General features: G+C 34.8%; 1 protein-coding gene across 20 annotated transcripts in view; it reads right to left on the bottom strand.

Moving 5' to 3' along the window:
• The window catches only part of CAMK2D (calcium/calmodulin dependent protein kinase II delta), a gene marked incomplete at both ends in the record, with an annotated part of 339,011 nt that overhangs the window by 39,472 nt on the left and 273,370 nt on the right, over positions 1–26,169 (bottom strand). For 4 of the 20 annotated variants that reach the window (XM_080697528.1, XM_080697516.1, XM_080697518.1 and 1 more), the window contains 6 exons: positions 4,781–4,813; positions 6,138–6,175; positions 9,542–9,584; positions 10,028–10,111; positions 10,890–11,012; positions 13,831–13,925. In XM_080697528.1, coding sequence (XP_080553654.1) covers positions 4,781–4,813; positions 6,138–6,175; positions 9,542–9,584; positions 10,028–10,111; positions 10,890–11,012; positions 13,831–13,925 — 416 coding nt within the window. Of the gene's footprint in view, positions 1–1,679; positions 1,740–4,780; positions 4,814–6,137; positions 6,176–9,541; positions 9,585–10,027; positions 10,112–10,889; positions 11,013–13,830; positions 13,926–26,169 lie in introns of all 20 variants that reach the window. The other 16 variants (XM_080697530.1, XM_080697519.1, XM_080697531.1 and 13 more) reach the window with 7 other exon arrangements.

The following is a 26,169-nucleotide window of genomic DNA, read 5'->3' as shown; positions in this document are numbered from 1 at the left end:
AGTGAACACATAGCTGAATACCCTTGGAAAAAATCTACAAACATTGGACCACAGTTGATAAAAAGATTATCCCTGAGCAGGTTCAAGATTAGCATGTGGTGATTTAGCAAGATCCTGTTTCAAAATAAATAAGGCAATAGGGCAGGGAGTATAGCTCAGAGGTAGAACACCCCTGGTTCAATCCCCAGTACCACACACAAATGACAATCCTAAAAATGTATATTTCAAAAGTCAATGAGAGATCCTGAGGAATATATAAAGGGTTCTAGAACCAATCATATAAGTACTATAATTGTAAGCACAGCATTGTTAAATTCTATGTTAATTCATATCTGAGAGAAAATTTCTGCTTAAAAGACTTTATATACAGAATAATTGGTTCTAAGATCATGTTCTCTGAAGAAAAATAAAACTCCTATTGATATCAGAAAAAAATTCTCAGGTAGAAAATAATATTCAGATAACTGATGTAAAAAAACAGTGCTCATGAATTAATGTTGGGTCTTTCACTTCACGGTGGTTTGGCAGCTGGAAGTTACTGTAACCCCTGAGAGATGTCTCCCACTTGAGGCATTTTCCCACCATGATGGTTTACACTTAGAAAACACATCTATTGCTTCCCATCTTCCTTTTCCCTGCAGGCTAGGGCTGTGATCAACACTGTTTTCTTCTCTAGTAGATAACCCAGTGTGTGTGTGTGTGTGTGTGTGTGTGTGTGTGTGTGTGTGTGTGTGTGATGCTGGGGAGAAAACCTTACACCTGCTAAGAACATACTGTATCACTGAGCTATATCCCTGGTCCTAATAACCTGCTATTTTTAGGCTCCTACCTTTAAATATTTTAAAATCTAGTCTACTGATTAACCCAAGTAAAATAATCCTCTAACATTTTTATTTATTTAGAGTAATGGTGTATATGGACAGTAAAAATCAGAAATGTTTTTACAAATCATAAATAAAAATATTTGAGGAAAATATTATGGAATTCAAAACACTGAATGTCAGTGTTCAAATTTTGAATTTTAACAGAACACCATCTCAAAGTATTCAAGTAGTTCAGTTGTTAATTGTGTGAATTTGATGGAAAGGGACAAAACTGGGTTCCATTGATGATTCAAGATGCTAAGAGATTTCATTGTTTGGATTAAAGCGAAACAGTGAATAATTTAAAACATGACAAACAGAAAGCTTTAAATTATCCAGTGCCTCTTTATCTCAGAAATGAGGTCTTACAAAGCCATGTTGTTTTTTTAGTAAAGGGAGATGGGAATTTTGAATAAGGTCTACTTTTATGTTGTGTAGCAATCATCCTGTTAGCTCTCCTTGATGCTAACACTTGTGCCATGAAAAGAAGAGAGCATCATGTGAATGGCCAGAGCTTTCATCAGAAGAGCTAAGAGTGACCAAAGCACATTCGACTGTATTTCTAGGCAGCATGCAACTTCAACCACAGAGACCAGTGCAATGTTCAGCAATGAAATGAGAAAATCTCATGTTAGAAACACACTGCTTGACAACTATCTTAAAATGAAAAGAAAAGAAAATAAACTTTTTCTTCAGATCTTAGAGAGAAAAAAAACCCAACCAAAAATATGTGTATCAATATATTTTAAAGCAAATGAGAGAAACAACAAAAAACAGTAAAGAACTTAAGAAAGGTTACAAAGAGTCCAGGTATACCAGCGCCGGGGTGGGAATATTTTCTTTGGGGCTGGTTACCACGTTGGCTTTGTTGTTTATCTGTGGGTATGCAGAAAATAGAAACAGAGATGCCTTAAACCCCTTGGTAGCTGATGTCTATTTGCAGCATGTCTACATAGAGATATAGACATGATAATAAGAGCCACTGAAGATGAATGAGAAAGAGGCTGTGATAACTGACAGGGATGATAGTTACTTCTAGTCTCTGCAGGTCACAGACTAGGGCCTTATCTGAGATGGTGGAATGATACAACAGACGTGGCTGCTTTGGCTATGTTCCTTAGCAAAGAGGCAAGGAGCTGTGTCAGTGGAGCTCAAATCCAGAATATGAAATGAATATAAGCATTTTCATGCTCTTAATGTTGTATTCTGTTTCCAAATTTCCAGTTGTTGACTGTTACAAACACATCCTTTTTTTTTTTTAATTCTTGAGCCTGAAGTCATACATTGACCATCTTTCTCTGGGTAACCACCATTACTTTGTTTACTAAGTATCCAATTAAAAACTTGAATCTTCTGGGAAAATGCTGATGTTATTTTTTTTTAATGGTAAGTTTGGGTCTTCTTTAAAAATACATCTGCAATTATTACTAAGGAAATAAAATTCTTTAGCAGGACCTTATTTTCCACAATTGCTTGAGAGGAAAACACTACATTTTGTTAGTTATTGATATTATTGAAGAATATATTTGGCAATATCATTCCCTTGCATTAATATACTTAGGTTTATCCATAAAGAATATATCTTTAGAGCTGTGAAAACCATGATATGAATGAAGCTCAGAGAGTCACAAATATTGTAATGGCCCACAGAGAAGATTCTTTGTGGACAAGCAGCAACTTGAAACTACAATTGATTTGGGACACTAAAGAATTAAAGACTTAAAAAAAAAATCAACATTTTTAAACCCATGCAGCAGGACATATTCCATATGATCATCAGACACACGTGTGTGTGTGTGTGTGTATAGTTAACATTCATTCTTACACCTGAAAGTCTAGGTGTTTTCATTCAGTGTTATTTTTTAAAGGAACTAACTTCAAAAACTCAATATAAATATAAATGTACTTAAGGACCTAAAAGAAACACATATTGCCTAAAGTGAATGAATACCAAATAGTTTTTATATATGATTATATAAGTAATTTGGGCTTTCTAGAAAATCTATACTTCATGTCTATAAATCATATTGAAACTAACATACAGATGAAGATAGATGGTAACAGAAGTTAACACACGTGTGTGTGTGTGTGTGTGTGTGTGTGTGTGTGTGTGTAGTTAACATTCATTCTTACACCTGAAAGTCTAGGTGTTTTCATTCAGTGTTATTTTTTTAAAGGAACTAACTTCAAAAACTCAATATAAATATAAATGTACTTAAGGACCTAAAAGAAACACATATTGCCTAAAGTGAATGAATACCAAATAGTTTTTATATATGATTATATAAGTAATTTGGGCTTTCTAGAAAATCTATACTTCATGTCTATACATCATATTGAAACTAACATACAGATGAAGATAGATGTTAACAGAAGTTAATTTAGGTATGTAATGTTTTGCTTTTCTACACATTCAATTTGTGTGGTTATTGGTATCAGAATTATTTAAGTAAGCTATAACACTGTGCTCTGTGACATGCAGGAAAAGAAAAAACTTTAAAACTTTTCCTTACTGAAAAACACATTATATGTTAAACCATAAATCTATATTTTACATAGTTTATAAAGTTTATTTAAATCAGAGTATACTGAATTTAATACAAAATTGTGTGAGAGCCAGAAAGAGGGATCAAAATGTACTTATGTTAGTATAAGATACATGAGAAAAGGGGAGGGGTGAACACACAAGTGATTTCCTATTTAGTAAAAGTGCTTGAGAAACACAGCTGTATTCTTGTCAGAGGATCAGGGGCACTTATGGTTAAGGTAACACACAAATTTAATATGCTGAATTTAGTTTCTACCAGTGGATATAAATGAAAGAAAAATATTCTGAGATATTTGTTTTAAAGATTTATTTTTTTTTAGGAGATGGTTGCTAAGAGCTATTTTTTTTCTTAATGAAAATGTCCCACTTTGTACACTTTTACACACAAACTTATCAGTATAAGCACACATGTACCCACCATTCCTCTTATACACATTCACACATATACACCATCGTCTCTCTCAAAGGAAGGTCATTCTGTGTAGATTTTATCTTTAGGTATGGAAAACACGAGTTGCATGGATTCAACCACACTTAAATGTACAGTTAAAGACTTTTGTTAATGTAAAAATATGCTTAATGATCTTTTTTTTACTATGGAAATTATTTTGTATGTGTTTATAATAATAGTTAATTGAAAAATAATAGGAAGTTTATAAGCAAAAAGTTGAAACAACTTTCTTTCAAAGAGTAAATTATCACATATAAGTTCAACAAAAGATCTTTGAAAAATACAAGTGAATGTATTTATTTTATGTTATGGAAGCAGAATATTTTTTTCTTAAAAAAAACCCCTTAACTGAATTAGATACTTAAATGTTGTACTGAATTACTCTTATGAAGCATGGACAAGATATTCCTATTTCTAAGGTACTGAATTTATTAATGTGAGTTTAATACATATTACCTTTAAAGGTGCTTAGCTAGGATGGGTACACTGCAAGATCACTTTCACATTATTTAAAAGGTCTACAGTGAATGTAGTATAGTGTGTATTATAGAAAAATAATTTATTTTAGCAACCATGATCATCATTTAAAAATAATTCTATAGTGTTCATTTATCAGCAAACATTCATTAATTATATCATGGTCTTTTCATTTTCAATGAGAAAGTTGGTCTTTGTCCTTGTAGAAGGTCAAATTCATTAATAACATATGGATGAGGGTTCAACTTCTTACACATGTAAAAAATTGAACTTCAGACTAAAACAACATAATGTGAAAGTGGGCATCATCTTTTGATAGTAGATTAACACTGATATAATGATTCTATACATTCTCCACTTATACTAACTTAGATAAATCAGACTGATTTATTCCTAAGTGTGAATTTTCACAGGAGAAATCTGGCAGGTAGAGATCCTCACCATCATCTGAACACTCGAACTGGACTTCCTTTTCTGAATTGACCAGTCAAAGAGAAAGGAAAAGAAAAAAATACGACCGGTTGAATTTAAAGTACCAAAAGCATTGAGTACAGAATAATTTTGTCTTTAAGAGGAGCTATAAGTTGGCTAAAAGAAAAAATTCTGAAAATGTTTCTTTCTATTTGCACTTTCTATTGCACTACAGTTAAACATCTTTAATAAGAGCTATGGGCTCTCCATCAGTGAATGGTATAGGAAACCTCAAAAAAAAACATTTGGAAAATTTATAATATCACATTTCTACTAATGTAGGCCTGGAAAAAATAGATATTAGCTCTCATTGTTGAAATCTGAACTGAATAAAATGAGCAAAAGGAAGACACAACTGTAGGCTGAGGAAGGCAAATGGAGAATGGAATGGCTCCTAACAGGAATCACAAGTGTGTGGCCACTGTAGCTCTGGAAATTCCCAAACTGCACAGATAAGTGGGAAGAAGTGACAAGTCTGAGCATGGGAAGTGACAAGTGGTTTCCCATGTTATACTTTCAGTCTTAGCTGACCACCTGACTTTGATCAAGTCTAAATGTTAGAATATTAATTAATTTCCAAGAATGTTGACATGTTGATGGGAAATGTATGCATCTGCCACTGGGAGAGAAAGAAAAAGATTAAAAAGTAAAACATTTAGGTGACACTCTGGACAGATAACAAGCATTTTTATGCCAATATAAAGTTACATTCCATCAAAAATAAACTTTGAAACAAAATACAAGTACAAGAAATTAAGTTGCATTATTTGATTAGAAATCCAAGAAAGTAAAAATATCTTGCTGTTGTCTTTCTTTGAATATTTTTCTAATATTTGCTTCAAATATAAAACTCAAATATGTCTTTAAACCTGTTAGAAACACTGGAACAATTAAGACCTTAGGAAAACTGCCCAAGCAGAAAAATTTGGCCATTTGACATTTAATTTCCTAGACCTGTTTTTTTCTTACATTATGTTAGGTTAACACATAATCATAATCAAGAATATGTCATAATTATTTGGAAAAGTACTTAGCTTTCACCATGGTAGCTTGTGACTATAGTAGAACAGAGAGGCTTTAGACATTCAGTTTCTATAGGAACTCTAGAGAAAAGTATTATTTTTCATGATTAATTAATATATAAACAAACAAAATATACTTTTTAAAAGTATACATGTTAATAATATTCTGTGTTAAAGTATTTCATATTTCAATCTGCATTCTCTAAAAAATAAAAACTGTAATGACTTGAGATTTATATGTAACATTTAAAAATTATCCAGCATTTGAAAGTCAGAAATGGTTTAAGATCACCCCTTGGACTTACCTTTACTCCATCTGGTTTCTTCAACAAACTCTTGGCTGCTGCAAAGTGAGAGTAAAATCAATTTAGTGAGCCATCCATAGACATCCAGAGCCAAGTGACAAGATAGATTAATTGCTCCTTCTATCACCTTTGCTGGGTTATGGCCAACATATGCCAAATTATCTAGGTCACACTGATGAGCGCGAGCTTACAGAACATTGAAGTACAGTATCACTTTTCTGGTTTTCCACAACAAATTTAGAACTAAATTCTTAGGTAGTTCATGGCATAAAATTAAACACGTTGCCAGTTGTGTTATTGGACTTTATTTCACTGTTGGCTATGAAAAGGATACTGGAACTTTAACTGGACTATCCTTTTGTAATCCAGAAAGTTGGTTTCAGTCTTTAGACATCAGCTGACATTGTGTTACATGTTCATTCACACCACAAGTACGGTGATTATGTCAGTTCTGCCATTGAAGCCCCTCTTTCTAGAGGTTGAAAACTCAGTAAAAATTTGCTCTGGTTAAATAACACTATATTTTTGAAATCAGACAATTTCAGTTTTATAAAAATATTAAAAACTATTGAAAAGAAAATGGTATATTATTGACCTAGAGCAAATTTTATAAACGCTTAGCATATGACCTTAAAAAATGGTACTATGCATTCCTTTATACTTCAAAATCAGAATACAAAGGCTTCCTAAAAAACTGCCTTAAAATTGAAAACCTAAAACCTATAAAGTTTAAGATAAAATATAAAACAAAATAAAATCTTTAATAAAACAGAAAAATCCTAAAACATGTTTGTATATGAAATTTCATTTTTCTTGGAGTGGGACCTTGGTTTTTACTTTTGTTACTGAACTTTGTGAGTATATTAAAAGGTAAAGTCATCCTTTCAAAAAATATACTTATGAATGGGTACATATACAGTGACAGTGAACAGATAACATGACTGTCATTGACAATCAGTACATAAAACGTACAATACTCATGAATATTCAGGGCAAATAATGTACTTCTGTTTAAAGTTAATTATATATAATTATTAAAGTAGGTCAAAGAAGAATTTGGCATCTGAAGTAGAAATATATGGCTATAATAAACTGCCTAAACATAGCATTCCCTGATATTTCTTTGATTTGGAATATTTTGATTATCACATTGGTATGATATTAATATTTTTAAAGATAAAAAGGCTAAATTTATTTAGCCTTTACAAAAAAGGTATTATCTCATTATCAATTGAGATTGTTAAGAAATCATTGCCTTAGATATAATACTGTTTGCCTGAAGCTTAGAAGCAGATTAAGTATGTCCTATGGCAGTTAATAGGTTAGAAAGCAAATAATAATCAGAATAATTGGAACTGCAGTAGCAAGCAAAGAGAAGACAATGATTTGGGGTAAGCAGCAATTTGGACTGGAGGATGCAGAAATGTCCCTTGTGGTTACTATTCACCTTACCTCACAAGATATACATTCCACATACAGGAAAAAAAGAAAAAATAAAACAACTTTATAACCATATACTTATGGACAGATTATTTTAAAGAGCATGTCTGGCAATGAAAGAGAATGAATAAAATACTTGAAAATAAAATGCAATATCAAGTACAAGATGTTGTAACTGAGTCTACTGTTATTCAGTTGACTTTGAAGTGAAGAATTAAAAAAAGTTTGCTTTTCATGCTAAGACATTCAGAAACAATATAAAATCCACATATTAGTCATGAAATTTTAGTTTATAGGATGATGCAAGGGAAAATATGAGGCAAACAAAAAGCTTTTATAAATGGGTAAAAACATTAATTGAGGCCCAAATTATGCTTAAGAGTTTATTTGATGTTTTAATAAAATGCACAGGTTTAATTCTAGAGTTATTGTTTTGCCACTAACAATATGTATTATGTAAGTCATCCTACTGTTTAGAGAGTCACAAATTACTGGGCCATAATGAAATACTAATTTACTTGAATATAGTATATATTGCTTAATAATTAATGAAATAGTTTTGCACTCACCCATATAAATGTCAACCACATTAGTAAAGTGTTATAAAACAAATAACTTGACAAAGGTAGCAATATAGTTTTATTACACCAAATGAACTGGACAAAATACATACAACTAACCGCAGTCTCTCATTTTATAGCACTACTGATTTGATAATTAAAAAAAGTTGTTTAGCACTCTATGGCTTCATGTTACCCCTAGCTTGATGGAAAGAGGGAAAAGATGACCTTTTACTTAATATAGTTATAAGTAATAAATGGAAATTGGTTGAAGGACACTTGATCATTATACAATCATCACCTGAGGTTACTATAATATCCAGGCTAGGTAAAATTAAGAACTGAATGGTGGATAAATTGATCTTGAGGGTCACTGTTAGGTAAATAGTCACTGTTATGCAAACTAAAGAGGCAGTTATTTTTTGAACTAGTTTTGATAGCTGTTCTAAGTCTAAATGTTCAAGCTTTAATATTATCAAATGCAGCTTAGTTCCTGCTTCACTTCCTCCCCATACATAAGGGTGATTAGTATTTACCAAAATTTAAATGTTAAAAACTTGTACTTTAGGACAATCTGTCAATGGAGGGGGCTCCAAAATTCACATTATATGGAAATATGGAAATACTTTATACTTTAGCTCATTTTGGATAATCACATTTACAATATAGAAACCTTTTGGCTTATTTTAGTTCATATTTAACAAGCTTACTTGTACTGGGAATTATTTTAAGGAGCATGTATTATCCTATGCTACCCCTGGGAGTAGGTTCTAAGTTTTGAGTTAGACACCTTCTACAGATGTAATCATTTTCACAGAATGCAAGATACTACTGTACTTTGGAACAATCTTAGGCCTAAGAGAATTGGGTTCCATAATATTGGTCTTCTTTTAAAAATCTTGTTTATTGGAATTCCCTATGAGAATGAAACAAAAAGTATACTCATATTATTATTTTATGAACTATCAATTAATGAACTCTAGGTTTGAAATGTTGAGCGTCAAAATGAGGGAGTATACATTCTCTCAATTTGTATGCAACCCAGCATTTGACATATGTCTAGTCCTGCATTAGCACTGACCATGGTCACAGTTGCGTGAGGTGCTCCTGTGAGGGCAGAAGTCCCATGAGGTTTTGCGGAAGACAGCAGCCAGATTGGAGTACTATTAATGGCAGCCACAGGTGTGGAAGGAATCTATGCCACGCACTGACCATCCCAACATTAAGAGTTTTCTAAATTAATAGATTTTGGGATTTCCAAAATGAATGAATGAATGAATGAAGGAATGAAGAAACGAATGCATCGATCAATCAATAAGTGAATCCAAGACTACTATAGAAGAGAACAGATGATAAGGATCAGAGTTCTTTTTTTTTTTGAATCAGAGTTCTTAACATATGTACCTGAAAAATTCCTTGTAGCCAACATAGTTGTCAAGATGGCACCCTGTCAAAGAAATAAGGAAAGAAATCAGCACTGTCTCTGAAAATCTTTTACCAAAAAAGCAGTCCCAGATAACAAATCTTCTCCAGGTCTAATTTTCAGCTAGGGGACTTTTGAATTCTTCTTTTTGTTGTTTGGTTTCCTGAGAGTCCTAGGCTTACATCCCTCATGGGGCCAGGCCCACTCTACTGCGTGTTCCACATTTAGATTATTAAATTGCCCAGCTGTTTTCTACTGAGGGAAGAAACTGCAGCATATATGCCACATTGATCTTAGCTCTTCACCAAGGTTTTGATTCTGGTGTACATCCCACTTTCCCAAGAACCCAAAAAGAATAATAAGAGCATTGAGATCTACACATTTCAAAGTTTTGCTGTTTTCCCACCGTAGAACTTCATTTCTTACCCTGCTAAATCTACCTTCTACAAAAATGTAAAATTTCTTACCTTGAGTTTTCGTCTAGCATTAAACTTCTTCAAGCAGTCTACAGTCTCCTGTCTGTGCATCATGGAAGCAACAGTAGAACGTTGCTGGAAGAAGAGGAAAAAAAGTGACTTAGTTGAGAATATTTAAAATACACTAAGTATAACAGATTCTCGGCTTCATTAGATCTTTATTGATGGTGCCTATAGTCATATGATCAATCTGTAAGCCAAAGTTATCTAAAAATAAAAGCATTTTAAGATTTAGTGATTAAGTTGAAATATTTATGTATACACAGTATAGCGATGAATTATAACTAATTTTCCAAATTAACTTTATTTCACTAAGACTTTAGTCACAATTCTATTTACTTAGTGTAATATTTATTGCCATAACATTTGATACTCATTTCTAGTAACTTACTGCAGATTTTAGAATCCCCCAAATTTTCCAGTGTTTTTTCTTGGTATTTCTAAAATGCACTTATACTATAATGGCCATTTTGTTTTATGCTACTAAAATTCTCTTCAGAGCTTTCAAAAGCTGCTTAATAATAAATAATTAAAGTCTTTAATTTTTATTCTAGAATGTATTAAATCTTGGTATTATTTTCTTAACTTGTATTCATGAGTCCTGATAATAACTGATATAAAGAATACTTGTTCCTTGTGTTATTATAGACAATATTTACCTAGCAATCTGTGCAGATCAGACTTTGCTAAATAAAATGTTTTTTCACCATTATACAATTCATTTCCTTAAATACTTTAAATAAAAAATGAATTAATTATAAGTTTAATTTTTCTGCATAATTAAGTCCATAGAAAATAATATTAAATAAGTTATTTGTCCTTGCCCCTGAGGGTTGAGAGAACGCCTACGTACACAGATCCATGGGTGCTTCAGTGCCTCTGAGGCTGTGATGCGTTTGGCAGGGTTGATGGTGAGCATTTTGTTGATGAGGTCTTTGGCTTCAGGAGTCACTGTGTCCCATTCTGGTGATGGAAACTTCAAAGACAAATTTATAATGAGTTTTAAAATATAGACCACCATAGTCAAGTGGATTAGAGCCAATTATATTAATCATATCTCTAAATAGCAAATTTCTTCATAAATTTAATTTTGTATGTTAAATTATATATAAAATACATAAGTTGATCTAGGTATACTCCCCATCCATATATAAAACTATATTAAAGAATAATTGATAGGGAACCAATATTATATACTAAATTGCATATTACTCTAAATCAATTGTAAAGTTAAAAAATGACATAAAAGTCATTTATTCCCTCTCAAACTATCTCTCCTTTAAGATGAAAATAAAATTTTATGGATTTTCCCCTTAATTATATGCAAAAATTCACTAAATGATGCACAGTTGTCATATGTTGATATCATCACACTACTACTGCCATGGTTTAACAGAATTTTATGTGCTTTCATATCTCATGAACAATAATAACTGAAATAATAAAACAGCTTCAGTTCCCAGCCCAAACTGTACTGAGAATAAATCAGATACTACAAGAGCTTCAGCAGTACTTCAGGTAAACATCTCAAGAAAGTATTTACAAATTACAAACATTTCACTGAAGTACATGAGAGTAAACAATACTTACAGCTTTCCTTAGTATTCCATTACATGAGTTACTATAGAGTGAAGCTACTTACCTTCTTTCTTTATGTTCACTCTATCAGTATTTAACCTTTTTTTTCATATAAACAGCATATTTAATAGAAATAATATTTTAATGGGTTGAGAGTCATTTACATCACATTAGTTGCTAAATGACAGATTATTAGGTTCTTTCCCAATTCATGACTTTTCATAGACAATCTTGAAAAACAAAGCCATTTTCACTGTGTCATGGGATTAAATTAGTATAGTATTAGTAGTTACAGAATGGGCAGCTTATGACTCAATGGCCAAGAGAAAAATAAGAAAAGTAATACTGACTTGTTAATGCATATACTTACTGTCTAACAATTGCCATTTCTAATTTCTGAAGCTTATTTTGTGCAGTTATAAAAACTTGTTAGCTGTTAGGAATTGTTGGAGAAACATTCTAGGCCGAATCTCAGTGTCATGCAGCTTTCCTGGAAAGTGAAGGCTGCTTCAGACCAAGGAAAGGTGGCTCTTTCCCTCATTTTTCTAGTTTTCACCAAGGCATTCTTCCACTGAGCAGAGCTCCTGCAGGGCTCTGTCTAAGCACAGAGGGGCTAGTTCTGGTCTATAAAGATGGTGAATGTGATAGTTGTGGACATGTAATAATGATTAGTCTGGCTAGAAAGGAATGCTTCAAAATTAAAAGAATATACATTGTAAATTCTTGATAAACTGATATGTACAGCCATCTAAATAGAAATTTTAATGAAAATCCATTGAGGAGCTCATGAGACCTGACAGAATATTTTAGAGTATAATAAAGTCTTTCTATATCTACTACTCTTACTTCCATCTTGAGCTTTTAACTTGTGCACAAAAAGTGAACCCAATACTGTTTACTTTTTGGTTATTCAACTTAATAATACATGGAAAGCACCCCCAAACTCTGTACTTGAATTTCCAAAAAGCTGTATAAGGTGGAACCTGAGAAAGTAATAAATTACACTAGTAGAATACAGTCACATGCCACATAATGATGTTTTGATCAATGATAGAACAAATATATAACTATGGTATTATATGTTTAAAATGGAGCTTAAAAACTACATTTTATAATGACATCAGTCATTAAAAACAATGTCACAGCACAATGTGCAGCTCATATGTTTATGATAATGCCAGTGTAAATAAACTTATTGCACTGCCAGCCACATAAAAGTATAGTAGATATAATTATGTGCAGTACATAATACTTGGTAATGAATAGATGTTACCGGTTGATGTGCCATATTTTTTAGTTTTGAGTGTACTCCTTTAATTTACTTAAAAGTTTACTGTCAAATAGTCCATCATATTAAACCAGCAATGGCTTCATGTAGCACGTGTTTACTTAAATCTACTGACTGTCTCAACAGCCATGCCAGTGACTGACCTGCAGCATCTAGCTTTGTGGAAATGCACTCTATAATGTTTGTACAATGATGAAGTAACCTAGTGATGCATTTCCCAGGAAGCATCCCCATCACGAATTATCACATGGCTATATTTTGATGTTTATCAAAAGAGAAGAAATTTATCAGTGAACACAAAGCTGTCAAAAAAATAGATAATTAAATTCTTCTTTTCAGATATGAAGTCTAATTTGTGAATTTGTATATATACTTTAAAATATTCTAGTTATAAATGAAATATATTAGAATTGTGATATTATGACTTTAAATATTGTTAAATCCTCTGTTCAAATGAAAGCCTGCATAGAAGTTCATTAGGTAAACTAGATTACTTTCTAGAAATCAAAACTGATACTGAAATTATCTACTATTTGATACATGGATCACTGCAAAGCATTATTGGTGTATAATTAAAAACTATATGGATCATACTTTGAATTATAATTAACTGAAGAGGAAGTAATGATCTCTGAAATGAAAACCTTTTAATTTTTATGTTTTAAAGTATACTAAGATCTGAAAATTTGACAAGTCTTTCCTTAGAAACTTCAAACTTCTTTCAATTTTAGAGATAGTGAGCTAAAGGATATATAAAATGTGCACATTTGCTATACTTCTCATTCTTTATCTCCCTTTTCCTTACAGAAGAGGGAAATAGTAAGTGAAACTCTAGAAATTATGGTTAAAAGTACAATGAAAAATATGGCTCTTGGACAATAACAAAAACAAATCCTCAGCTAAAGCGACATGAATACTTGTTACATACATCATAAGCTCCAGCCTTGATCTGCTGATACAGTCTGTGCTGGTCTTCATCCCAGAAGGGTGGATACCCCACCAGGAGTATATAGAGAATGACACCTGGAGGAAATCAGCATAGTAACATAAGGTAAATCATACTGACAACAACTTAAATGTGGATGATCCAAGGTTATAGAGCTGCAGCCACTAGAATAGAAGAAACTGCTTTGTTGGAAAACTCAAGACGTACTCTGATCTCCCTCTCTGAAGCACTCTGTGGAGGGAGAGCATTTCTCCTCTCAGGCTCAAGAATTCTGAAGATGTGTCAGTCTACCACATAGACAGCAACATTTAAAGATAAAAATCACCTGCCATTTTTAGTGACACATTCTTTGGCCTCCCTGAAGTCTTATCTATGTAGATTCTGTGTAGGTTGAAGGCTAAAAACTTAACATGTTATTTATTTCCTCATACTCAGTTTGCATTAGGACATTTTGGTGAGTGATGGCATTCGGATTTATAAAATCGCCTCTAAATAGCCAAGGTCCCTGGGAGTATGAATAACATATAAGAAGACAAAACTCTTTTCAGTAATATCAGTCTTTAGAAATAGAATTTTTTTGAGGTACTGGGGATGGACCCTAGGGGCATTCTACCTGTGAGCTACTCCCCCAGCCCTATTTTTTTTTTCTTTTTTACTGGGGATGGAACCTAGGGGAAATGTAGCTCCGAGCTATACCCAGGCCCTATTTTTTAGTTTTTCTTTATTTTTGAAACAAGTTTTCACTGAGTTGCAAAGGGCCTTCCTGGGTAGCTGAGGCTGTCCATGAACTGTGATCCTCTAGCCTCTGCCTCTCGAATGCTAGGATTACAAGCATGCGCCACCATTCCCAGCCCCAGCCCTATTTTTTATTCTTAATTTTGAAACAGGGTCTCACTAAGTTGCAGAGGGCCTCACTAAGTAGCTGAGCCTGCCGATTCTCCTGTCTCAGCCTCCCAAGTACTGGGATTTCAAGCGTGCGCCTCATTCAGTTAAACCTGTTTTTTTTTTTTTCCTACCTGATATAACAAATGAATCAGATGACAATGATGATGGTCAAGATGATGACCAATGTCTGTGTTTATGTTCCTAAGAGTGTGAGTAAAAAAAATAAATGGTGCCTAAGTAGTTTTACCCCTCACTTATGGCTCACAGGTTGAAGAAGAAAAATTTGCTTTGCAATGGCAATAATTACTATTGAAATGGACATTTTCCTAATAAGCAATTGAGGTTAGGCTGCTATAAAATAATTAAACAGACTCACAACTGAGACATCTGTGTCTGCAGTTGATATTTCATATGTACCTCTGAGAAAAGAAAACTCATAGAGTGCTCATTCCCTGAGAAGTCAACAAATACAAAGATGCCCACAATTTAATTATTTGATTGCAGAGTTCCTATGAAAAAATGTGCTATTAATAAAATAACAGCCAGGCATATTGGCACACACCTGTAATCCCTGTATTTGGGAAGCCAGCCTCAACAACTCAGAGAGACCTTCAGCAAGTTACAGAGACTGTTTAAAAAACAACAACAACAGTATAGCCTGGAGGTAGAATGCCTCTGGCTTCAATCCCCAGTGCCAAAATAAAAATAATAATATAAATATTGGAGATTAAAAACACTTGTAGGCATGAAGATTTTTTTTCTAAAAAAATCACTGGCACTGATGTGAAATTCTTACTCTCTCCCAAAATAAGCCCTGTTCCATAGCTTCTTCTGACTTTTTCATTAGACTAAAATCCAAGGACTTTTTGAGTTTTGCTCCCTTTTGGTTCTGTTCTCTGAAGGCACATAATAACTATGAGAAAGTTTTAAAATGATATTGCAATGTCAATAAATTATAGGTAGCATTTGCTCATATATTACCTCACCTCATCACTGTACAAGTGTTTTGTGGTAGATAGATATTGTTATTATACCCATTTCCAAGATAGAAAAATGAGGCTGAGAGGTTAAGTAACTTAAACTACTGGAGCCATAAGCAGACTTGACATGGTAATGCCCAAAATAAACCCTGAAGCCACTTTTTTACATGAATAGTCATATAAAATTATAAATGGTACATCATCTGAGAAAACTTGACCACTGGTAAAAAGGTCCATTTGGTTTGGCTTTAATTATTTCCTGCAATCACCTTTTCCTTTAGCTATGTATTTTATCAGTGGTTACAGTGAAGTGGTTACAGTGGTTACAGTGAAGTTTGTTATTCTCCCCGATAGTCTATACCACTAGAAAAATTCCAATTTGCTTTTTTTCCATAACCTTAATGTTTTATCACTTTCTCCTAGGTCAGAGCAAGAGATAAAAATAAACAAATACACCAAAACAGCTCCTTTTTTCTTTCTACATAATTAAGGTACTAGCAGCTTTGATTTTGTCTTACAAGAACACTTCAGGGGTGGTGATGTGACCTCCCAAATACTGGGTGTCTCTCTTGGTCTTAGCAGCCTTTCATAATTACTGACTAAATATTTTTATTAGAAATGGCTAAATGATGTTTTCTAATTCTAATCCATCTTCTTAAGAGTAAGAAAAACTTCATGAGATGCGTGGTAACTGAGGTACCGGTCACATAAACAAGGAAGGAAAATCATTTATTTATTTTCTCCTTTAATAATTCGATTTCAAAAGTAGTTTATTGGCTCCCCAACCTCCCCCAAAAAATTAGGGTCCAAAATAATTTAAACTATTTAGACTCATGGATTTATACTTTTTGATATGCTTTAATTCACAGTTGCTCTTCTGCTTAGTGATTCTCTAACCGTCCCTTCTCTGACCAGTGCATGCCTTTTTGAATCCTGAGTCCTTTTAAAACAAGCCCAGTGGTCTTTAGCAGTTCTTTTGATCCTAGCACAAGAAGTTGCTCCTGAATCATTTTATATTTTTCTTGATCCAGACGACTTGGAATCAACCACTAGTACAAAAAGTTCTAGTTCCTTTTAGTGATAAATAGTATGCTGAGGCCAAGGTTGCACACTTATGTGTGTTCTGTGGGAACTTGAGATTTCTCAACAAGTAAACTGATAAAGGAGAAGGGGCAAGAGAGAGGAGTGGAACCCACACATAAAAGGAGACTTAAGAGAATACACTAGTAGCAAAATTATGGCACATGAGGGCAAATAGAAAAATGGTATTTCATGACAGTAAACAAATATTAAATTTAAAAATGAGTATTGCTGTCATATTTAAAATGCTTTTTTTCTTTGTGGATGTATTGATTTGGTATCTGGATTTGAATATAATAATCTTGAGATGGAGTATAGCGGGGGATTACATGAGATAAGTTCAGTCATCAGTTCATTATACTATTCTCTCATTATAGATATTTTAAAATTTCCACAAGAAACAGGTTAAAAAGTTTTTTTTTAAACACAATTGCTTCTCTATACCATTTAAAAACAAATGTTAAACTAGTTTTCATTATCTTACATATAAATTTGTGCTTGGGAAATACTAGAGATGTTGAATAATATGAGTTTTGGGATGTACTGATTACTGATCAGGTAGAAAGACTACATTATCATGAATATTCAATACATTTTAATACAAGCTAATGTTAGAAAAATTATTGAACCTATAATCATACTAATGATTGGTTAAACATTCTAAAGGCTGGTTTTATGAAAGAAGAGACTAAGAAGAAATTTTGAGAATTCTCAGTAGAGGGAAGTTAATGGAACAATCTTCTCAAGACATCCACTCACCCACTGTGAAATGACATACAAATGCACGTGGCATTCGGAAGTGCACAAATAACTGTACAAGGGACAGGCGTGGATAACTTCCATTATGTTGTAGTACCTTAAGCAAAAGAAAAGCAAAATACCCACCTACCAGCTAAGCGTGGTACATGCTGGTAATCCCAGTACTTGGGAGGCTGAGACAGGAGGATCTAGGTTCTCTACCAGCCTAAGCTACTTAGTGAGGTCCTTTGCAACTTAGTGAAACCTTGTTTCCAATAAAGAATAAAACATAGGGGTGTAACTTGGAGGTAGAATGCCCTGGGTCCAATCCCCAGTACTGAAAACAAAACACCCACCCAGGGATGGCCACTACACAGTACCAAAGCATCAGGTTGGCTGTTCTTTCAGTTATGTCAGAGAAGTCACAAACTGGGAAGTTTTAGCCACATCTCCTCATAATCAATTATAAAGAAGCTGGGTGTGGTGGCACACTCCTGTAATCCCAGTACTTGAGAGGCTGAGTCAGGAGGTTCAAAGCCAGCCCCAGCAACTTAGTGAGACCTTACTTCAAACTAAAAAATAAGATACAGCCGGTGTTATACCTCAGAAGTAGAGGGTTTAATTTTCAATGCCCAAATAAAGAAATGGATAAAGTAAAGATATATAGTAAATGTCAATGTCCCCTCCCAATAAAAGATCTATATATCTGTCTAAGACATTCGTGGACCACGTGCAATGCCCTAAATGTTTGTGTTCCCCTAAAATGTACATGTTGACATTCTAATCTCAGTGTGATGTCAGAGGAGGAGGAGGCAGCTGGTCACTTTGGAGGAGGCACTTAGGTCAGGAGGGTCCTAATGCTCCTGATGGGATTAGTGACCTCATAAGAAGAGTCCAGAGAGCTAGCTGGCTAGCTTATTGTCATGTGAGGGCACAAGAAAAAGTTCGTAGGTTGTAACTTTGACAAGGGCCCTACCAGAGCCAGACCCCATCAAACTTGCACCTTTATCTTTGACTTTAAGCATCGGGAACTCTGTCTGCATTACTTTGTTAAAGCAGCTTCAACTAACTAAGCTAGCACCTGTTTGCAACCATTGTTACACACTGTGTGGGAATCTTCAAAACTGCTGCCCTAAAGGAAATTACAAATAGCACTTTAGTGCTGCTCAGAATCACCTGGCAAGCATGCTGAAGTGCAAATTCCTAAGCCTCTCAAGCAAGAGACTTTATTTTCCCACTGTGTTAAAAAACAAATAAAGGCCAGGCGTGGTGGCGCATGCTTGTAATCCCAACATTTGGGATGCTGAGACAGGAGGATCGTGGTTCGCGGCCAGCCTCAGCTACCTAGTGAGGCCCTCTGCAACTCAGTGAGACCCGGTTTCAAAATAAAGAATAAACAATAGGGCAGGGGGTGTAGCTCTGAGGTTGAATGCCCATAGGTTCCATCCCCAGACCTGCAAAAAAAAAAAAAAAAAAACCAAATCCAAAAAACAAAACAAAAAAAAAACCCCACCAAAACTCCCCTCAAAAACCAAATAAAATTATATTTAAACACATCCAAATTGTATATTAACTAGATGTAGTTTGTAATTGTAATTATCAGAAGTGTTAAGTACAGTCACACTGCTGTGAAGCAGATCACTGAAACTTTCATCTTATAACACAGAACTACACCCAGTAAACACTGATTTTCTCTCTCCCATTCCCCAATCCTTGGTAATTATATTACTTCCTATTTCTATGGATTTGACTATTTCAGATACTTCATAAGAATTGAATCATATTTTTCCTTTTGCGGCTGGCTTTTATTTATTTATTTATTTATTTTGCAGTACTGGGGATGGAAACCAGGGGCATTCTATCTCTAAGCTTACACTCCCTGCCCTATTTTTTATTCTTTATTTTGAAACAGGGTCTCACTGAGTTGCAAAGTGTCTCGCTAAGTAGCTGAGGCTGTCCGCATCCGCAATCCTCCTGTCTTAGCCTCCTGAATGCTGGGATTACAAGTGTGAGCCACCACAGTGGCTGCTTAATTTTGATTAGTGTATTGTCCTTAAGGTTTATCCATATTATACCATGTTATACAATTTACTTTATATGCCGGGCGTGGTGGCACATGCTTGTAATCCCAGCATTTGGGAGGCTGAGACGGAAGGATTGCTGTTTGAGGACAGCCTCAGCTACTACTTAGTGAGGCCCTTTAGAACTCAGTGAAACCCTGTTTCAAAATAAAGAATAAAAAAATGTTCCTTTATTTGTAAGGTTGCATAACATTCTCTTATTGTCTTATTGGTTAAAAAAAAACAGGAATAACCTATGGGCATTCCACCTCTGAGCCACACTCCCAACCCTGTTTATTTTTTTAATTTTGAAATAGGGTTTCAATAAGTTGCTGAAGGTCTTTCTAAATTGCTGAGGCTGTCCTTGAACCTGCCACCCTCTTGTCTGAGCCTTCCCAGTTCTAGAAGTAAAGGTGTACACCATGGCACCTGAGTAAGGTTGCACAACATTGGAGAGAGAGAGAGAGAGAGAGAGAGAGAGAGAGAGAGAGAGAGAGAGAGAGTGTGTGTGTGTGTATACTGCATTTTGTTTAAGCCATTCATCTATCCATGGACATTTGGCTTGCTTCCTCCTCTTGGCTATTATGAAACTAGGTATGAAATTATTTCTTCAAGACCCTGCTTTCAGTTCTTTTAGAAGTGGGGTTGTTGGATCATATGACCTGAGATTTTCATTCAGGGGTTCTGAAGCTGAACTTTTGATAAGCACTTTTGGTCACTCTGAAGAATGAAGTCTGTGTGAAGAATGAAGAATTTAAAAATACAGCAAGGTAGGGACACCACACATTCTAAATCTAGAGGTTTAATACAATAAGTTCAGTGTAAGAGAGAGGATTGACAAACATCATGTTTGCAAGTAAGGCCACAGGGGTTGAAGACTGTTGTAGGTGATAAAGAATGAAGGGAGAAAACTTTTCTAATTATGAGGCACATATGTAATGGCCTGGTGTAAAGTAATTACAAAACTAGTAGTAGCAACAAAGTATCCAGTGGGGTTCCAAAATGATAAAGATGCCTCCTCTTGCCCTATCCCAACTGAAGCATAGAAAGCATCCCAGAAATCATGTAACTGCTAAACCTAAACTCACTATGCAGGAAGAAAAGAAACATTTTTCTGTAACATTCCAGAGGTTTGTCCAAAGTCATGGTACCTGCCATGACAGTCTCTAATTATTACCACTCCTAACTGCTAAGAGCAATGCCTTGCCTTTTCTTTTCTTCTCCTTCCTTCCTTTCTCTCCTTTAAGCCAAACAGAGAAGAAACTGTGTTAAAAAACCAGTGACCCACTGCCATCTATAAATATCTTCTCACTGCATTAGGGAATTGTGGAAGTGGCTATAAATACACACACACACACACACACACACACACACACACACACACACACACCCATCAAAATAATCAGTTTACTGTTGTGAAGAGCAGAGCACCAGGCTGTGTTCTGGCTTCATTAATGTCTATTATTTATGTTCCAGTAATGGACTAGCTGTTTTCAAAGACCAAGTATAGGCAGACCAGGCTCTGTGTGAGATCACAAAAGCAAGGTAATGGTGATATTTGAGATTTCCTGTGCAGGTAATTGCATGCTTCTAATAACAATAATGTACAGACTTCTTTTAGTCACTGTACCAATGCTATGCTTCATTTTGCTCAGTGTCGACTGACAAAATGACAAAAGACCTGTTATAATGGGTGCTCACATGTTAGTTCACTTAGAAGACTAGCTGCCATTCTCTTCAATGGATTGTTTTGCATTTTTTTTTAAATCTGAGTAGTGACATTTCCTATCACACAACTCAGAGTCTATTTTTGAAAAGAATAATTGGCAAGAGTCACTAATGACTGATGGTTGAAAGAGTGTTTGCCTGAAGGTAAGCCATATCCCCAAAGCAATCAAATAACCTGCATATTACCTTGGTGGTTATTGAGAGCAAGAATACATCATCTTATAAAAAAAAAGTGAATTTAAAGTAATTTGCATGCCATCTGAGGGAAGAGACATAAATCAAATGACAAAACAGCAATTCGAAACCAGTAGCAATAAACCAGAAATGTAACAAAAAATTCATTATGAGCCAGGCATTTGAGATGAGGCTGAGATAGGAGTATAACAGTTTAGATAGGAGTATAACAGTTTAGAGGCCAGTCTCAGCAACTCAGTGTGACCCTCAGCAACGTATCCAAACCCTGTTAAAAAAAAAAAAAAGAAAAAAAGCTCGGAGGGAGAATGCTCTTGAATTACTACTACTACTACTACTACTACTACTACTACTACCACCACCACCACTACTACTACTACCACTACTACTAATTATGATGATGATAGCCAGGAGTGGTGGAAAATGCTTTTAATACCAGTACTTGTTTCAAAATAAAAATACTGTTTCACAATAAAAAAAAATATAAAGAGCTGGGGATGCAGCTCAGAAAGAGAATGTACCTGGGTTCAATCCCTAGTACTGCAAAAAAAAAATTATTTAACAAAATAAAATATTATTATAATGATGATGAGAATGTTCCTAGTAATGGCCTTTTTCCTCAAATAGCAGAATAATATCAGAGTAATATCAGAATACCATAGTAAGCTGTGAGACCCCAGTGCACTTTTAGTCACACAACTTAAAGGTTCACGTGGTCTCTAAAGATAGGCTCCTGCAAATCTATGCTTTAACTGAGGCATGGCTTATCTCAAAGGAATTCAGCTGTTTGTAGGATAATGCATGAAGAAAACAGCTGATTAAGGGAACAGTTCACCATTGCTATGTCCATATATGAAGGTATCACTACCCATCTCACTAACATGTGTGAGGAGGTGGGGAGCGCTGTGGGATCTGGAGGAAAACACACCCAGTGCTGAGTGTGTGTGTGTGTTTGTATCACTTTGAACCTCACTGTGATGTATAATTATTATATACCAATAAAAGTGCATATATAAAAAAAGCAAAAGCAAGAATAGAAGAGAGAAAAAGAAAAGGTATTTTGGCCATCGCAAAATTGGGGATGAAATCTGTAAGATGTTCTATGGCTTCAAGTTTCTGGAGAGTCATACATAAGACTGTGTGTGTTTGTGTGTGAGCACATGCACATCTATATCTTTATATGTAGTATCTATCTATTGAATATTTACTTATAGTGTTTTAAGACTGTTTAAAGCTCAGACAGGAGGGAAATAGCTTTTCACCTACCTCTCTTTCCTCTTGCACCCAGCAAAGTTAGAGCTTCTATCCATAAGTTTCACAGATATGATGTCCCATTATTATATAATATCTCATTATTTAAAAATATTAGATATACAAGCTATATCATAGAAATGTATTCAAACAGAAAAGTCAGAAACCAAATGGCCTGAATTTTACCAAAGTAATATTAAAATTGAACACAGTGTGCTTGGGGAGTTTAAGACAGTGGGTGTGTGCTCTGATGATATATCATAGGTTATTAACAATGCAGCTGCCTGCACACAGCTCAGATCCACTAAAACTGAGGTGTTATCTTAATGTCACAGAGGGCCCAGGTGAGATCAGGATGTCATAAAGGGCACAGGTAAGATCTGGATCTCTCTGTCTATACATGTTTCAATGCTGATTCTGCTGAGTAGCCAGGGAGGAATCTCTAGTTCAAAAATACCTGTTTTGGAGATTTCTTTTTAAAAGATCTCATATTTTTAATCTTTTTTGGTGGTACTAGGGTTCCTGGAAACCCTTCTACCTCTGGGCTACACTCCCAGACCTATTTTTTATATTTTTATTTAGAAACAGGGTCTCTTAAGCCATCGAGGCTATCTTTGAACCTGCGCGATCCTCCTGTCTCTGCCTCCTAAGCGCGGGGATTACAAGCATGCGCCACCACGCCTGGCAAAATCTGATGTTCTTTAAAACCAATAAAATTTACATCTTGTGAAAAATGTTTTAATGTAAGAATAAAATGCTTTAAATTATTTGAATGAATACACTATGATTCAAAAATTGCAAAATTTTTATGATAATATCTTCTGTAGAATAAAAGAATGAATGTAAATAATTTAGAAAGTAAAGAAAGAAACAGAAAGTATGTATTTAGTATTCTGATAAATCAGATAAGGGCATAATAATATTCAGCTGGTCTTATTAGAAATACAGTCATTTATTCTAAATTGTTAAGTCTATAATAAGGCTACATATTAGTAGTCCAGAAATTCATTTCTAAGGAAATATTTTCTAATAATAATATTAGTAATGGTAACTAACAATAACTGTATGAAAAAAACTCAGCAGTCCTATGAGGCAAGTACTATTATTATTTTCATTTATTAGAGGAGGCTGGCTAAATAATTTATGCTCTGCTGTCCAGCAAGGAGGAATCAGTTCTCTTAACCACTGTAGACACTGTATAATACCTATGAGTTGGAAGGGAGGGAGGAGACCAAAAAAAAAAAAAAGAAGGCCGGGTGTGGTGGCGCACGCTTGTAATCCCCGCGCTTGGGAGGCAGAGACAGGAGGATCGCGCAGGTTCGAAGCCAGCCTCGCTGGCTTAGGAGACCCTGTTTCCAAAAATAAAAAAGTATAAAATAGGTCTGGGAGTGTAGCCCGAAGGTAATAGGGCTTCCAGGAACCCCAGTACCATGGGAAAAAAAAAAAAAAAGAAAAGAAAAGAAGATAAGGAGGAAATTAGAAAAAGGCAGTGGAGGCTAGACAAGGCCTTCCAGCCAGCAGGAGAGACGGAAACACCACGGTGCCAAGGCATCCTTCCCCTTGTCACTGACCACTGCACATAGCACTGTCCCTCTAGAGCTCACAGTCCAAATGCAGCCTTCTACCTGTGCTCCTCTATACTTCACAGAAATGGCTCTATAGTGTTATAAAATGTTTTAAAGAATATGCCTGTGTCTCCCACCACATCCATCAATGTCTGTCTGACTTTCAGGCCACTCTGGCCTGAGCCCATCAGCAGAAGACATGTGCTGCGAGCTGATTTGTGGCAAGAGACTTATTCCAGCTATCTGCGATTAGTATTTAGATTTGGACAAGAACATTTCGCAATAGTGCTCTAACTCAAAGGCATTTGAGAGGTCATGATAGAACATACTCTCAGGTGGGAAGAAAACAGAGCCCGGGCATGCCCAAGACCTTAGCTTTCATTAAGTATTATTTTTCATATTCAGAATGATAATGGCTATTTGCATTTTAAGTTACTTTACAGAATAAAAAATGTTTCAACTTAAAGCTACCTTATTTGATTCTCCTACAATTCTACAGGGTAGTCTTAACAAATAAAGAAACCAGCTCAGCGATACTAAGGAGAGAAGGTTAGCAGGTGCAGAGCAAAGACTTGAATCCAGGTGCTGTGACTACAACACCTGCTCAGAAAAGCCTTCTCAGGCAATGAGATAATTGTGAAAGGCACAACATTCAATCAGGTAAGGATTAATACCAAGTTGTTGCTAAAGACATCAAGTTGACAAGAAATATAGTGTGGGATAATCTCTCTCTATGAAGTAGTGGTGATGAATAATGAATTTACTTAAAAAAGTAAAACCAAATCTGAAGTTATTTTTAGTCTCTAAATGAGTTTTAATCATCTCCTTCTAGGCTTGCTGACAAACACCAAAGGCAATGAAATCTGTTTGTAGCACACTGGAGCCAAACTATGTTATTTGAACACCTACTTACAGACCAGCAGCAATGACACTGTCAAGAACTTAAAGAAAGGCCAGGTGTGGTGGCACACACTTGTAATCCCAGCATTCGGGAGGCGGAGGAGACTGGAAGATTGTGGTTGGCAGATAGCCTCAGCTACATAGTGAGGCCCTTCACAACGCAGTGAGACCTTGTTTCAAAAAATAAAAAGAATAAAAAATATAGGATGGGGGGTGTAGCTTGGAGGCAGAATGCCTCTGGGTTCCATCCTCAGTGCCACAAAAAAAAAAAAAAAAAAAAAGAACTTAGAGGACTAATTTGTGTTGATAGTAACCATAGTAAAATTTTTTGTAGTTATTTCAGTCTTTGTGTTTTTCTTTTTAGATACTGGGGACTGAACCCAGGGGTATTCTACCTTTTGTTTATAGCCCCAGCCTCTTTTATTTTGAAACAAGGTCTCACTAAGTTACAGAGGCTGGCTTCAAACACGTTATCATCCTGTCTCAGTCTCCCAAGTATTGGGATTATAGTTGTATGTGACCATGCCTGGCTTATTTCAGTCTTTAACCTATTTGAAATATATGTTGCAATGTAGAAATATAAAAAAAACCCAAAGTGTAAATTCTCTCTATTTTATGTCTTTGAATCTGCACAGGAAAATTTTCTTTTCCTTTCTTTCCCTTTCTTTCTTTCTTTCTTTCTTTCTTTCTTTCTTTCTTTCTCTAGAGTTGGTTTAAAACAGAGTTCAGTGCTCATAAGATAATTTCTTATTTTCCAAGATCTTTTCTTTTGCCATTGCCAGGTATCTTGGGAAAGAAAACATGGTATTTGTTGGAAGGGTTGTTTGGATCAGTTAAGAGGAAGCAGCACTGATGCATAATTACTGTGTGTGTGTGTGTGTGTGTGTGTGTGTGTGTGTGTGTGTGTAGTCTGTATTCTTGTTCTCAAAAAGTGTTTCTAAG

This window comes from Muscardinus avellanarius (assembly GCF_963383645.1).
Source record: "Muscardinus avellanarius genome assembly, chromosome: 6".
Taxonomy (NCBI): domain Eukaryota; kingdom Metazoa; phylum Chordata; class Mammalia; order Rodentia; family Gliridae; genus Muscardinus; species Muscardinus avellanarius.
Note: the sequence above shows the minus strand (reverse complement) of the source record. Positions and strands in the feature narration are given on the sequence as shown.